At 36.1% G+C, this 15606-nt stretch overlaps 1 protein-coding gene across 5 annotated transcripts; it reads left to right on the top strand.

Annotated features, from left to right (window-relative positions):
* Positions 1-2062: 2062 nt before the first annotated feature.
* Positions 2063-15606, top strand: arfgap1 (ADP-ribosylation factor GTPase activating protein 1). 5 transcript variants are annotated; one of them, XM_084731553.1, is made up of 14 exons: positions 2063-2262; positions 7138-7208; positions 7758-7867; positions 8842-9013; positions 9161-9261; positions 9343-9429; positions 9514-9628; positions 9717-9773; positions 10283-10315; positions 10564-10593; positions 11573-11629; positions 12982-13041; positions 13798-13853; positions 14372-15606. In XM_084731553.1, the coding sequence occupies exons 2-14, from the start codon at positions 7149-7151 to the stop codon at positions 14709-14711; spliced, it is 1278 nt and encodes a 425-aa protein (XP_084587679.1). In that variant the 5' UTR covers positions 2063-2262; positions 7138-7148; the 3' UTR covers positions 14712-15606. The 5 variants fall into 5 exon arrangements, with proteins under 5 accessions (XP_084587679.1, XP_084587687.1, XP_084587696.1 ...); XM_084731561.1 differs by lacking the exon at positions 10564-10593; XM_084731570.1 differs by lacking the exons at positions 10564-10593; positions 11573-11629.

The following is a 15606-nucleotide window of genomic DNA, read 5'->3' as shown; positions in this document are numbered from 1 at the left end:
AAATTCTTGGTTGCGTGTTGCAGCACCATCAAATACTCTGAGTACGACTTCACCACACCACAGTGGGTTGTTATAGCTTCCGCCGTAGTTGGCCAGTCACACATTGCATTAAATCAAACAAATCAAACAACACTGGGCAAAAACACACACAATCATTTTTTTCTACATCTGGGTACAAGAAGAAATGAATGCAAGTATCGTTTATTGGACAAGTTTATTTTAGTCGATACCTTAAAGGTATTGAGTGCCAAAAGTTTACCACCATTGTACCACAATTTTCTGCGGTGTTTTGCAATATTCTTTAGAAGTTGGACAAAACAATTTTAAGATTCATTGTATGGCAGTTTGCCTTTATTATGTTTGTTGTATTAAAAAGTGACTAAAAATGTGGCCTGACATGCAACAAGTGTGGCTCCAAAGTGAGCTAGAGAGGGTGGACACTATGATTATACTACATTGTATTTGCTTGCTGTTAACCACTGGTCATCAAGATGCCCCATTTTAGTTGTTTTCATGATTGTTGGATCAATAAATAAACAATTATGTATTACTTATAATATATTTTCTATGTATTGTTGAGTTTCATGGTAGAATATGTAAGCTCTACTACTTAGGGGTCACTCTCACATCAAAACAACAACATATGAAGACGTTGTGAAGTGGTGTGGGATCATGGGAGTTGTATCTTCACTTTTGAACAACCACCATAAGTGATGAAAATCTATGTCATATGAATCAGGCAGAAATCATGTTCACAGACAAGATAATATAGTTTAATTTGTTATGTTTAGTTACATTTGTTGACTTCCTTCCTCACTCTCTGATGTATCAGAGCATCCCGTGTTTTTTTGTAAATTATAGTGACTAGCTAACAACAACTAGCAGGAAACTGTTATCCTGAATTAATTAAATTACATATTTCTCTGGGTTTGAACATTCTTGGAAACATTTGGGATAATGTACACCACAACAAATGAATATAACAATCGTAATAATAACTAAAAACATATGTTTGGTATTTAAAAAAATATTTTAATGCAGAAATTTAGTTAGTATCAGTGGTAACACCTGTGTAACACCTATTATTTCACTTCAAAATGGCTGGTGTAAAAAAAATGTCTTTTGGGAGCAATGGCGGACCTTTGCACAGAGCCACAGCGAAGGTCAAGCAGCACACAGGCTGCACAGGTTATATTATGTTCATTAAAATGTTCATTAATGTTGAAATGATGTTGTTCGACCTCAGTAATAATTAATAACACTATCAGATAACAGACTAAAGTGGTCATGTGGTCAAAATTTCATCACACCTTAACATTATATAGGCCAATATTTTTTAGCCCCACCCCCCATGTTCAAATCAGCGCCCATGCTCAGTAGCTTTGGACACTTGAATGCCTTTATTGGCACAGCTGCACAATGAAATTAAGTGTCATACATATAATATAAATAAAAAACACCAGCAACAATCAGTCAATCAACATGACTTTACACACAAAGTTTAAAAGCAGGTATGAATATAAAAACAGAATAAGAAAGAGTCTATCTATAGTAAATAGTCTGTATAATAATAAGTTTAAAATAAAACATGTTGTGCTACATTTGTACAGTGTAAGCTTCTTAGGAATAAGAAAAAAGTTAGATACACTGAATATTATTTGATCTATTCCACCTTTACGTGAATTCCAAATAATGTAGAGGTGTGTGTTTTAGGTGGCTTAAATAGCCCCTTTTTTCTAGTGGCCACCTCACTGAAAACTTCCTGGCTCTGCCACTGTCTGGCAGAAGTTGGAGAATGACACTTGCCAAGAAATTTGTACATTTATGATTATTCTGCCCAGATTTTTTATATGTGATACTAATAGCGAAGAAGCTTTTTTTTTTTTTCCTTAGAAAAAATGTGGTCTTATGAGTTACATGTAGGGCGCCTTTATGGATATCACGGTCTGGTCCACTTCCCTGTTAACACTCCGATGCAATGGGGGCAGCAGAGACAGAACAAACACGGAGACAGAAGAAGGAAAAAAAAAAGACGAGGAGGAGAACGACTCCCATAATTCATTGCACTGCCAACGTATGCAAACAGGAACATGGCTACCGGTGTATAACATCAGCAGTCTGTCGTTTTAATACACTTCTGTGGGCCTTACACAGCGTGCGACAGTGAAAAATCGGCTCAGTCGACAGAAGAAAAGCTTTGGTAGAGTTTATCGGCGGAGCAGCAGAGCTTCTGAAAACAGCGACTGCATCAATCACAGACAGGTAACGCTAACAGTTAGCCCCTCCACTGCTAACGTTAGCATTGTCAGTCTATCACCATATCAGTTTTCTTACATTTTAACAGTTCAGTGAGGTGTCCATCTGGAAATCAGCTTTAAATGATAAACTGAGGCAAAACCTCTCAAAATCATCATAATGTTATGGACATATATTTTTAAATATACAGAGAACCAGGTGTATGGCATCTGTAGTGTTTGTGACGAGTGGAGGAGCGTTGACACGACTGCAGTTCTCTGTGGAAACCTTGAATTGTTTTAACATTAGAGACTGATTTCCTAGAGGACACAGAGGACTTCATCACCTGACAGACATCTGTGGTATATTTAACTAATTATTATACAATTATAGCCATTTAATTCTGCTTCCAGGGAATTTTGATTGAATAAAATGATTAGAAAAAACAAAACAAAAACATATAGCTTGATAGCTTAACCAGCAATCTTATCTTGCTTTAGTGGACAAATGAAAATGTTCATCCCTCCTCAGCATTACTACTGCCAATATTATATTGATATCATGATATAAGACTTGATATCATCTTACATTTTGGATGTTGTTATTGGGGTTCCACGATATGGTAAAAACAAAAATCACATTGAGATTATTTTCACAGATATTGTGATTGTCATTTTATTAATGATTATCAGGAATGATACTTTTTGCATTACAGTGTACAGAGATGTTCTGATACCATTTTTTCCTTCCCAAAACCAATTCAGATACTTAAATTTTGCATATCCTCTGATACCAAGGACCGATACGCTAACAGTTTGTGAAAAATTGTGTAGCCTATGTTATTAATGCTAAACCTGTATGGATGATTACTAGCATTGTTGTATGACCTGGTTTAGGTGAAACCATTTCTTTTAAAAAAAAACATGAACATATACATACAGAGAACAAAAACCACAAAACATGACTTCACTCTCTTGGGTAGTTAGTAGTGTCCTGTTTTGTAGTTAGACAGGCATAGACCTGTGTTCTCACTGATACTGATACCAGTATTTTAGGCAGTGTCGAAGGCCACTCTCCTCTCCACACACACACACACACACACACACACACACACACACACACACACACACACACACACACATATACAACTATTAGAATTGGTGATGACATTTGATAGTGTGACATTTGTTGGTTTGGAGAACAAGATTTGGAGGCCAGGACATCACTGCAGCAGTACAGTACTTCATTATAATAATGTCTTGTTACACATTTTTCTTCTATCAAAAAACTGCAGCTCCTGTGATTTGGATATTGCACATGGCCGTATTATGATTACTGTCAATACTTCTATTAATTGTGGATCCCCAATCAAAATCAGTGTGATCCTATTAATCACAAAACTTGCTAAAGCTTGGCTGAGTTGAGAAATGTTCTCTCTTTTGCTCAGAGAAGCAAATGCTGGTTTGAGGAATGTAAACTTACAAATTGACTGTGTTGTCTTTGCTGGTGTGCTCCATCACATTCACCTTTGGCTCTGCCAAAATGTGATATGAATTTTTATTATTTTCTCACTTTTTATAAAATAAATAATTAATTATTTAAAACATATGTTTTTCTACAGTTACGTTTGTCATCAAGTTACATGAAAAGACTATAACCAACAATGCATTATCGTAATGTTTTCAGATTTCCCAACCCTGTCTGTGGCCTCAGTCTTAGGCCCCTTCATTTCTATAGGTTAAGTCTATAGGTTAATTTAAAAAGAATTCTAAGCCCCTTACTAGAACAGCTGGGTACTGCCATTTTCAGCTATCATTATTGAAACAGTAGTAAATAGTCCATATAGTAGAGACTATTTTCAGCCATGCAATTATACACATTTGGTGCTGTAGAGAATATTTATGGCAGAATAGTGGTGTATATAGGATTGGCTCAAAATAAACTCCACCCACGTTCATTATTTGAAAGGAACATGTCACCCACTGCAGTGGTGTGGCTCACTAATGTGTTGTGATGGTTTCTGGGTGACAGTGGAGTGCACAGAGGAATAGATGACATATCAGGCTTTGGCAACAATGTCACCTTATAGGATCAATTGTTAATTCGTTGTTGGTTTAATCTTGTCATGGGATTTGTTGACAAAAAGAAACAGAATATTACCAGACTTGTCGTTTGACAAACCTGACAGCTCCACTTAAAATGTGTGTGTTCATGCTTGGGCATGAAAACTGGAATATTTTGATTTGACTGTCTTTAGGTGACACGTTTTGGTGTTGGTCCATTGACACTGACTCTGTCAGCATGTAGTGTTTCAAATTTTTCACAGACAGCATTTTGACAAATCGCAGATGATGATGGCAGTGATGGCTGAATTCCATTTAGCTTACTTGGACAGAGCCGCCATTAATGTTAGGCCTATTAGATATACCTGTTCTTTTCCCACTCTGACTGTGGGGAAAAAAAGGTCCATGTCGCAAATGAAAATAAAGGCAAGGATCACAGCTGTAAATGTGTACCCATTTCATCACCACTGGGTCCACTCAATTTCAGCATGCCGGCACACCGCTTAACATGTCACAGCAACGGCTGGAAAAAGAGTTGTAGCTTTCCTAGTTGACAAATAATCGCCAGTGTGGACAGTAATGTTCACAAGTTCAAGTGTGATTTTATCTAAGTTTGGATGACTTTCAGCAGTCACCTGTTTTATAAATCTCACTTGACTTGTTTGTGTTTGTATAGGCCATGTGGTTGAGGTAGGTGAGGTCGAGATGGTGTGCAGCCCCGCCTACTTGGTTTGGTAATGGTGTGGACCCACTGCTGTCCTGCTAGTTGCTTCAGTAATTACTGAGGTCGACCTTAACAACAATCAGTAACAATCATTGGTGATCTTTGCACAATGTCTGGTAGTTTGAGGTTTGTACAACTTGCTGCTGACTTGCTGTGGTGTTGCAGTGCAATGAGCTACAATAACCTCAGGAGATTGAGCTGGTTGCAGAAGTTTCTCCATTCTAAGATGCTAATAAGTTTGGCATGGACAGGGTCATTACCTGAAACATCTATAGCAAATAATACATTTTGAATTCAAAAATACAAATGCAGTGTTTGTAGAAACAGTTATTAAGTTGTCAACAGAAAATTAGTTAACAATTTAAAATCATAATTTGAATAATTTAAACCAGTGTTTTTTCTTTTTACCCTACAACATTGGGCCTCCAATTACCACCATTTTACCCAACATAAAACACAGTGTTACAGGCCTACTCTATTCAGTTACAGGCAGTTCACACAGGAGGCAGGTTTATTTCTAACAATAAGATTAATAAGAGATTTTAGATTTTATTTCAGGGATCTTATGTTTTTAAATTCATTTATTTCATGTTTAAAATTTTAGGAGATTTCTCAGTGTACAACTACAGGGAGCTCAAATACCACAAGTAGTTTGAGAATCTAGGATTTAAGCCATTTGTCAAGCAAAAATGGCCGAGATTCACTGGTTTCAGCTTTATAAGGTTGAGAATTTGGTGCCTTTTTTCAAGTAATTTAAAACATTACCTGGGATTTACTATTGTCTGACACATTTATAGACTAAACACATCAAATATAAAATCCAAATTAGGGCTAAACAATTAATAGAAATTTTTTGAAGTTGCAATTTTCAAAACACACGAGGCATCATATTTGTAAAGGCAAAATGTGTGTCAAAATACCATTTTAAATTAAATATTGCTCCACTGTAGAGATGTCCTGACTCTTTTTATTATTAGCATTATTATTATAACTTTATTGCAGGTTTTGCTATTAGTTTTCAAACTCATTAATTATTTCATTCATCCTGCCATGCAGAATTTGTATTTTACAGACAAAATTAAAGAGATTAAAGTAAATCAATAAATAAAAATAATAATAATTACTTATAAAATAGAAAAGGGGATAAGAGAGGAAACAGGGAAAGAAAAAAGGGGGGGGGGGGGGTCCTTCTGTACTCTCTTAGATATAATTTGAGTGTTATTATTCCACTGCATATGTTTCTTTGACCCATTTACTCCAGTTTGTCATGAATTCATCCTCCCTATTTCTCAACCTATAAGTAATTCTTTCCATATTATGTAGACTCAATTAAACATCTGTGTTTGGAGATTGCTACAAAAACCACACCATCATCATGTGAATATGTTTTTAAATGACAATTGAGAATAATAATGTGAAAATGAATGATATGATATGTTGAACCCTAATCCAAAGATTAATTGATAATACAAATCATTAGTTGCAGCACTGTTTAGAATATATAATAACTATAGGATTCTTATATGGCTTATCCCTGAGAATATCAACATCAGTAAACAACAATTATTTGTGACCTGCAAAAGTTGGATTGATTTATTTTTAACAAGTATAATTTCTTTTTCAGTTTGTCAGCAGTAACTTGTGGCCTGATGAATGTTTAGCTGACTTCCTGTGTCATTCTGGGAAGGTTTCACTGCAGTTTTTTGCCACTTCTCATGGGTGCAGCCCGCTGCTTTCATCGACTTTTTGGGCAAGACACGGTTCATCTCAAACAAGCCTGCTGTCTGTGGAGCAGGTCCAGCTTTGTTTTTGATGACACCATCAAAACAGTTTCTCTCACTGCTGTCCAGCTTTTGTAGATACTGGATCAAATTCACAATTAAAAATGACCTATATCATATAATAAAAAAATAATCAGTCTCTTCTATTTTAGGGTGGATTTTCTCTTGTAAGGATAGTCCAATAGGAATTAGTGATTTCAGCATATGGAATAGTGCTCTTCCCTGGAGTATAATTAGTTGTTTTGAGCAGATTTACATGAATATTTTGATGACCCTGTTTTGATAACTAAATGTTGTACTTTGTACTGTAAGATCCTCTATGATTCTCTTTCAGTGTGGGTCAAGATGGCGAGTCCAAGGACCAGAAGAGTTCTGAAGGAAGTGAGAACCGAAGATGAGAACAATGTAAATCCTCATATCAACTTACTTGCCTCACTTAGGACTACATTCACTTCTTAGTCAAAATAGTCACCTCGCTGCAACCTTATAATTCACATTGCAGGGAGCAGGTGTTTGGGAAGCTTGTAATCTAGCACCTTCCCACAATGCTTCACAAAGTTTCCCCACTTTCATCCTTGTTCTGATAAATGGTGGGGGTAATTTTAGGTGGGAATTTCACTGCCAGAGTGGACATGTTGTTGGCCTGCATCTTTGGCAATAACAGCAGGACAGATATAATGTCTCATAACCTAAAAATAAACATTGTTCTGTATTATTTCACTGGTGTACTTAAATAGAATAACTCAACCTTTAAACAATAATTACGTCAATGTTTAAATTGCAGGTATTTTTTTTATATTTTTGATTATTGATATTTTTCCTATAAATGCAAGGTCAGGCTACTGTCATCTTCATTATGCAGTACAAAAGTCTAGAAATCCATCTCTGTAGTTTTTTACTGAATATAATGCATACGTTCATTAATTATCCCATATGTCTTGTTCTCTTTTCCAGCTGTGTTTTGAGTGTGGGGCCTTTAACCCTCAATGGGTCAGTGTGACCTATGGGATCTGGATTTGCCTCGAGTGCTCTGGAAAACACAGGGGCCTGGGAGTACATCTCAGGTAATAATAGTGGAGTGTACTGTGGTGTGATGGATTTTTGGAGATGTTCACATGGCATACACTGTGTGCCATCTCATAATAAAGTGCAACCACACAAGAGGGAGTGCTCTTGTATTGAATATCAGCACAGATCATAGATTGGTCATAGGCACAAGACCACAGGCCTGCACACTAACGCTAGCTTGCTAGCTAATTTGTATAGGCTCACATGGTACTGCAGTAGAGCTCTCTTTTAGTTGTGTGGAGGGATCAATAAAAATATTCAGACCGTATTCAGCTTGAACTTAAGAGACTGATAAAATGTCCATGTTTATATTTTTGAGACACAGACTAAAGGACTGGACTGAGACTGCTTGAAAAGGTGGGTCTCGGTCTGCTTCCAAATGGACTGTAGTGTAATTTGTTTGTGGTCTGAAAACAAACTTACCAACCAAAGGATTTTATGATTTAGCTGATTTGAAAGGCTGAACTACTAATAAATACATATGCTGCTTGTGAAATGTGTTTAGGGAGTGATTGTAGAATTTATCTGTGTAAGCCATGTATATATCTATGCAAACTATTTCATAACAATGGTGAAGTGTTAAAAAGTCTTAAATTTAGCTTGTTCAAACCTGCAGAAACTCAGCTGCAATATTATCACAATATCAACATCGAGGTACTTGGTCAAAAATTTCATGTCCTAGGATTTTGTCCCCTTGACCCAGCCCTAATCACCTACTCTAAGATCATCCCATGTTTTCACTTTTCACAAATTTATGGTATCACCCAGTCTTAGTTGGCATTATATAAAGTAGTCTAATTACCAGTTAGATAGTGTGACTACAGAGTGGACTACAAACAGAGAGATGTGGCTGCATGAGAGCCAAAAATAAAGATTCTGATAAATGCAAAAATGCTGAATGTTAGAGCCGATAATCAGTCGACCCCTGAGCTTGATAATAACAAATTTATCTCTTCTGCCCTGTCTGCAGTTTTGTGCGCTCTGTCACCATGGATAAGTGGAAAGATATTGAGCTTGAGAAGATGAAAGCAGGAGGAAATGGAAAATTCCGCCTGTTTCTTGAACTCCAAGAAGATTATGACCCCAACTGGACTTTACAGGAGAAATACAACAGTAAAGCTGCTGCACTCTTTAGAGACAAGGTGATTATTAATTTTACTACACATTTCACATTTAGGACTAAATTCTCTATTTGACCAGTTGTAAGGTTTAAACTTTTAAGACCGATAAACTACAGTAACAGCTAACTATGAAAGGACCACTGAGGTGACTGACGTTCTATATGACAGGTCGCAACTTTAGCAGAGGGTAAGGAGTGGTCCATTGAGACATCCCCTGCCAGAAACTGGACGTCTCCTCAACCCAAGACCGGCCTTTCATCTTCTCATCGGTAAAAGTGGAGGATTTGTTTTTAACACGCTGTGTAATGTCAGAGACAGGACAGGTGTGAATTTGTGTTTCTCTTATTTAGCTCTGGAGGACCTGGACAAAACTCAGCAAAATCTAATGACAAAGCATTTGAAGACTGGTTGAGTGATGATGTTAATTCGTATCAGAGGTAAAAGCCTTATACTCATTCATTTCTGTTTATTAAGCACTCTTTTTTTCTGTAAATTAAGTGTTTTTTTGTCTGCTTCTTCAGTGGAGGTGGTTACAGTGGGAATCAAGAGAATCGGTATGTTGGCTTTGGCAACACGGTGACCCCAGAGAAGAAGGAGGATGATTTCATCAACAATGCCATGTCTTCTATTTATTCAGTAGGTCACTATATGTATGGATATCATATGAGTTGTATTTTTGATATATTTTTCTTTCCTTGTAACAGTTTTCTTCTGTATTTGGCAGGGTTGGAGCAGTTTCACCGTTGGAGCTAGCAAGTTTGCCTCTATTGCTAAAGATAACGTAAGTGTATTTATGCCATAAATGCTGTGTTGTATTTGTGCAGCATTGAATTTGAGTCAGAATTTCTGAATAAAAATAACAAGAGATGCAATGATTTATGGATTACGAATCAATTATTGAATTAATTGGCAACTTTTCTGGTAATACATGAATCGGTTATGAGTGATTCTCAGAGTTCTCAGTATCAAAATTATTAAAGTTATTATATAATAATATATATATTATAAGGTTATTAAAGGTGAATATTTTCTGTTGTCTTTAGTCCTCTATGGGAGTAAAGTAAATATGTTTGGGTTGTGGGAAAAACAATACATTTGAGGATGTCACCTTGAGCTCTGAGAAACACTGGTCAACAGTTTTCAACATTTTATAGACCAAACATTTAAGAGATTAATAGAGAAAATAATGAATGGATTAATTGGCAATGAAAATATAGTTGCAGCCATAAAAATAACACTTTAAAAATCAGCGTAATTAACTTTTTTTTTTTGTCTTTTTCCCTGATACAGACAACTAAACTGGCAAACCAAGCAACCCTAAAGGTAAGACTAATATAGTCATTGTCACCAGAACTGCTGATAAAGATTTTTGTCTGTTAGGATTAAATTTTACCTTTTGTGTTCCTCTGTTCTTTTCTGTCTACTGTATTAAATAGTACCTTCTTACTTAAGGAATTGTAGGGACATTGTTTGCCATTTTGCTTGTTAAATCTCTTGACATCTAAGTGAAACTTTGAAGCTGTAATAACTGTGTTGCTACTTTACTATCTCTTTGCCTTCTCTGGATGTAGTTAAAGGGCTATAAAGCGCCCCCAGAACCGGTAAAGCAGATTGATAGATGCATGGCGCTTTTTCTGCATCATGTTTTTTAAATTTATTTTAATACACACATTACCCTTTTTTTTTTTTTTTTCAGCTTGTCAATTTATTGTGTATTTTTTACACAGTTAAAAAAGCAAAATGGTGAATGTCATCTTCACACGCTTCTGCTTGGACATACTGACACAAAGCATTGTGTCTGTTTTGGTACCTGTACTTTTTAGTTTATGGATAACCTGTGAAAGACAGTTGGTAACTGTATTGTGGGTTAGATTTATTTTAATTCCTGCCTTTTAATATAGAAACGTTTCATGAACTCACATCCATTTATAAAAGGTTATCCTTTCATGCATGACCTTTTTTGTGTTGACTGCTAACTGTACTGCACTGTAGAGGTGTAATGGTTTGTGAAAAAATAGGATTTCAGTACATTTCCTTGAAGTTTGGCTCTTAAAGAGATAGTTCGGACTTTTCAAAGAGAGGTTGTATGGGGTAGTTATTGATAGTCAGTGTGTTACCTACAGTAATACACTGACTGCTTATATAACTGCTGTTATATAAGCAGTCAGTCAAATATTCTAAATATAGCCTAAACTTAAACTGATACTGATTTTCTTTTTTAGACTAACCTTTATTAAGTTGCTAGAACACCTTTTGTTGCTGATCCTGTCCACAGCAGCACATTGTTTAGCTTCTGTGCCAGTACTCCATAAATCCTCAATGCAACACGTTAGTCTGCAGAACTCAGGAGACAGAATTTGAAAAAAAAAACAGAAAAAAAAGCCAACATAATGTCTTTTACTGTCCATTGATGGTGCAAGTTTGTTTGAACCATTACACCCTCTAGTGCTCGTTCAGTGTCATGGTGAATGGGAATGATCTGTCACTTCATGCAGAACAAGCAGCTCAGTGTCTTGCTCTACTGTGAATGTTAAACTGTGTTTTCATTCAAGTGAACTCTCCCCTCTGACTTCCAACTAGGCCACAGAGTTAGGACAGACATTAAATGAGAATGTTATCAAACCTACCCAAGAAAAGGTAACATTGATGTTTGAAGTTGTTGACTTGGTGGTGGGATAGCGTGCTTTAGAAAAGGAAAAAAAAACAGCTTCAGATGTGAATGTGCTATTTTCTACATTGCTTGTCTGTGCCAGTTTATCTGCTTTGTGCCAGCTTACATTAAACGACAAAAGCTGTGGTTTCAAGGATGAAAAAAAAAAATCAAACCTTTCTTTCTCTCAGTGATTCAGCCTGACCCATACAACTATGAACTTTTTTATTTGAGAATGAATGTGAGTCAGTGTGAATTCTCAGCATAGTCACTGGACAAGGCTTAAAAAAGTCTTATTTCTATGATCAAATGTCTTTGTTCAAATATCACGCCTCATTGCAAGGCATTCAGTTTTCACTGTAGAGTTTTAAAGTATCACATTGGTGATTTATTGAATGTATTATAATCATGTTCTACTTTTAATTAAGAAAGCAATCACAGGCATTAAACATTGTAATGTTATTACCAGTGCTACATTAAAAAAAAAAAGTTAAATTCAGTCTCAAAGCTGGGCCACACCACCCTTCACAAATATGGAAATCTGTGTTTAATATAACTGAATTAAACATCTCAAATTTGGCCAGAAATTTAAGCTGAGCTTCACTGGTCTATTGCAAACGATAAAATGTCTTTCTTCTCATGTTTCCGACATACTTTCTCGTTGAGGTCTGTAAACATGAAAGACACAACCTGGAGCTCTTCAACTGACAATTAATTCCTTGCTGGCTTTGCAGATTCAGAGCGTTTGAGCTTTTGCATGAAAATAAGCTTTGTTTTTGGCAACATGTTTGAATTGAATGATATGTCACCATCCCTGAGGTCATGGTGAGTGTTTCCACACAAACGCTTCCACATAACTGCTCTCACTCTTACTATCAGCTGAGCAGCTCCTGGATGTGTCTTTTCATGAGATCAAATGAGTCCTGTGTAGCTTTTAGAAGAAAATGCTAATATTTGTAAATCAAATCACAGAAAGTAGAGGCTAGTGTTTGATATAGAGACAAGTGTAACACAAAATGTTTTTGTCTTCTAATGTACAGTTGGCATTGGTGATTTAAGGTGGCTATAGTGTGTGCTATTGTAACAGTATTTTTACTAGCAAAATGATTCAAGATGCGTTTCTTTGTGGCTATTTCCTCTTAATAAGAGTAACCTTTTATTAAATTCAAACAAATTATTATTTTTGTTCATGTTAATTATCAGTGCTCTTAACAAAACACAAATCACTTTTCTCACAATCAAAAGACAAACTGTTACTCACAACATTTCTGTCTGAGAAACTTATGTGGATGGAGATTGTTGTTTTTATTAGTTTTTAATAATGATTTGGCTCACTCAGGTGAAAGATGGCAAGTTGCTAGATGAATGGACAGTCAGCATGACTGGGCTGGCAAACAAGGTAGGATGGGCAGACCTCTGCCACGCTGTACAGACGCAAAACCAGTCTCCTGCCCGAGGAACGGCAGCAACCCCGATCCAACAATTATCTGGTTAAAATTGGCCTTTTAGTGCAAAAAACCCATCATAACCCTCAAACGGAGACTGGTTTTGCTCCGATGATGAATGTTTGAACAATACTAATTAAATGTAATTTCTCATTTTTCTTGCTGCCGTTTTTAATCTGGTGGTGAGTAATCATTTGATGGAAATCTTTTTGATGGAAAATCTTAGAGAAGAAACGTCTGTGTGCAGTTTTATTATTACTGTCTGCATGACTGTTGCTATAATTATAATTACAGCATAATATTTTCTTTTGTTGTTTTGCAAATATTGATTATCAGTTAGAGTTCTAACAATACCAACAACTCAAGGTACGATAATACTACAATAAAAAGTCCATGATTTTATATTAATCATGAAAAAATGAAGACTTGAAAAAATATAATCTGCTGTGTACAGCATTTTTTGTATAAAATTCACTTTTCCTTTAAACTTGAGGTGCGTCTGTTTTGCTTCTTTGATAAAATATAATACAAGTAGACAGCCATGACCTGTGCATGGCACGTGCAAATAATTGGCATGAATTGTCTTTGGGCAGTAATTGTTTTAATATGTATTTGTAATTTGCTTTTTATTAAGTCATGATGTTTTCAATCTTGAAGTAATAACTGCGTATAAATTATGTGAGCTCAACAGTTTTTTTTCTGTTCTTTAGGTCCAGGGAGCTGGTGCAAAATTGACCAATCTCTTTTCGGGAAAACCAGAAGACGGGTAATAAACTCATATTATTATTGCAGACACATAAACCTAGAGTTGTAGGTAAATTAGGTGCTTTTTTGAGCAATTTAAACTGACTGAGTAAAACTGAACAACTTAATACAATTTAAATGTCCAGTGTGCAGAGGATTTACGACTTACTGGCAGAATATTTCAGAAGTGCAATATGATATACTGTGTTTTCATTAGTGTATAATCACCTGAAAATAAGAATTCTTGTTTTTCATTACCGTACAATGAACTGTTTATATCTACCGAGGGTGTGAGTCCTCTTCAGTGGAGGCCACAATGTTGCACCTTTGTTTCACAGCCACCATAGGTTCTCAAACAGGCTAAGAAGCAGAGAGTGAGACAAGAGGTTTACAATCTACAAGCTCAGTGCTACATGCCACTAAATCCTACACACTGGTCCTTTAAATTTGCTGCATATGAAGTAATTCTGTACTGTGTAATTCAATGCTGTGATACAACATGAACTACTCATCCTCTCTTTATGTTTTGATTGTGTTCAGTTCTGCTGGAGAGAGCTATCAGAACATGGATGCCACTGAGGGATATCAGGGTGGTTCTAGCCAGCCCGTTAACAGGGACTTCTGGGAAACCTTTGGCAGCAACAGCTCCTTAAAAGCCAAGAAATCTCCCAGCAGTGACAGCTGGACCGTCGCAGATAATTCTGCAAAGAAGAGCTCTGACAGTTGGGACAATTGGGGCTCCGAAGCAGCATCCAACAACAAACACAGCACAGAGGAGAGCTGGGAGGCCTGGGACAACAACTGGGAGAATGCCGATGGTAAGACGAAGAAGAGTCCCACAAAACCTGCCGAGGAAGCCTGGGATAATGCAGACTGGTAGTGACTTCACAACCATACATCTCCTCCCCCTTTTCCCCCATTCTGTTTCTCTCTCTGTTCATCTCACTGGCACTTTCAGGGAAAGAGCTGTCAATCCATTCTAAATATATTTATTATAAACCCAAAAAACAATAAATGAAGCCCAGGGTTAAGTTGATCCCATTATAAAATGAATATTCATTGAAATGTAAAACTATATTGACTTGCAGTCATTAATTTTTATTGTAAAGTACCTTCATCAAAAGGAATTAAGATAAGTCAGTGTAGATATGGTCATTACTTGCCCAAATATTATACTCTAAACGGTGAAAGAGCCAGTGTTCATGTGTCATGCGTGTAATGATACTGGTTGTCAATTCACCTCATAAAAAATATGATGCATGAAAAGAGAAAATCTGTAAATATAAATCCTTGTAGATACAGTATGTTTGACTAAACACTAATGGCATTATTTTCTGTGTTCAGTCAAATTGATTTAATTCTGCCCCTGGACCTTTTGCACATTTTGTTTATGTAAAAATTGATTTTGAAGCACATTTTTTATAGAATACTGTACTGCAGTCGCAGAGCGTTACATTAGATTAAAGGAACAAATGACCACTGTAGCAAATTGACTCCCATTTATCAAAATCTGTTTGGATGTCTAAATTTTAAATGAAAATAATCTAATGTGTAATGAGTTGGGGCTAAATAATCTTTATAGTATTTGTTTGTTTTTTAAAATAGATATTTTTGTTAAAAATGTGCAAATAGTTGAGGGGTGTGAGAGCAGGGAGCTGCTGATACAACATTATCATGTCATCAAGACCAGAAAATGATATAAGTGAATGGTTGGAGGATGAATTTGTGGTGTCCTGAACAATAAAAGTTTATCAATAATTGCCCCTCTGGTAAAA

Source organism: Lutjanus erythropterus, chromosome 2, assembly GCF_056507025.1.
Source record: "Lutjanus erythropterus isolate fLutEry1 chromosome 2, fLutEry1.hap2, whole genome shotgun sequence".
In the NCBI taxonomy this organism is placed as follows: Eukaryota; Metazoa; Chordata; class Actinopteri; order Lutjaniformes; family Lutjanidae; genus Lutjanus; species Lutjanus erythropterus.
Note: the sequence above shows the minus strand (reverse complement) of the source record. Positions and strands in the feature narration are given on the sequence as shown.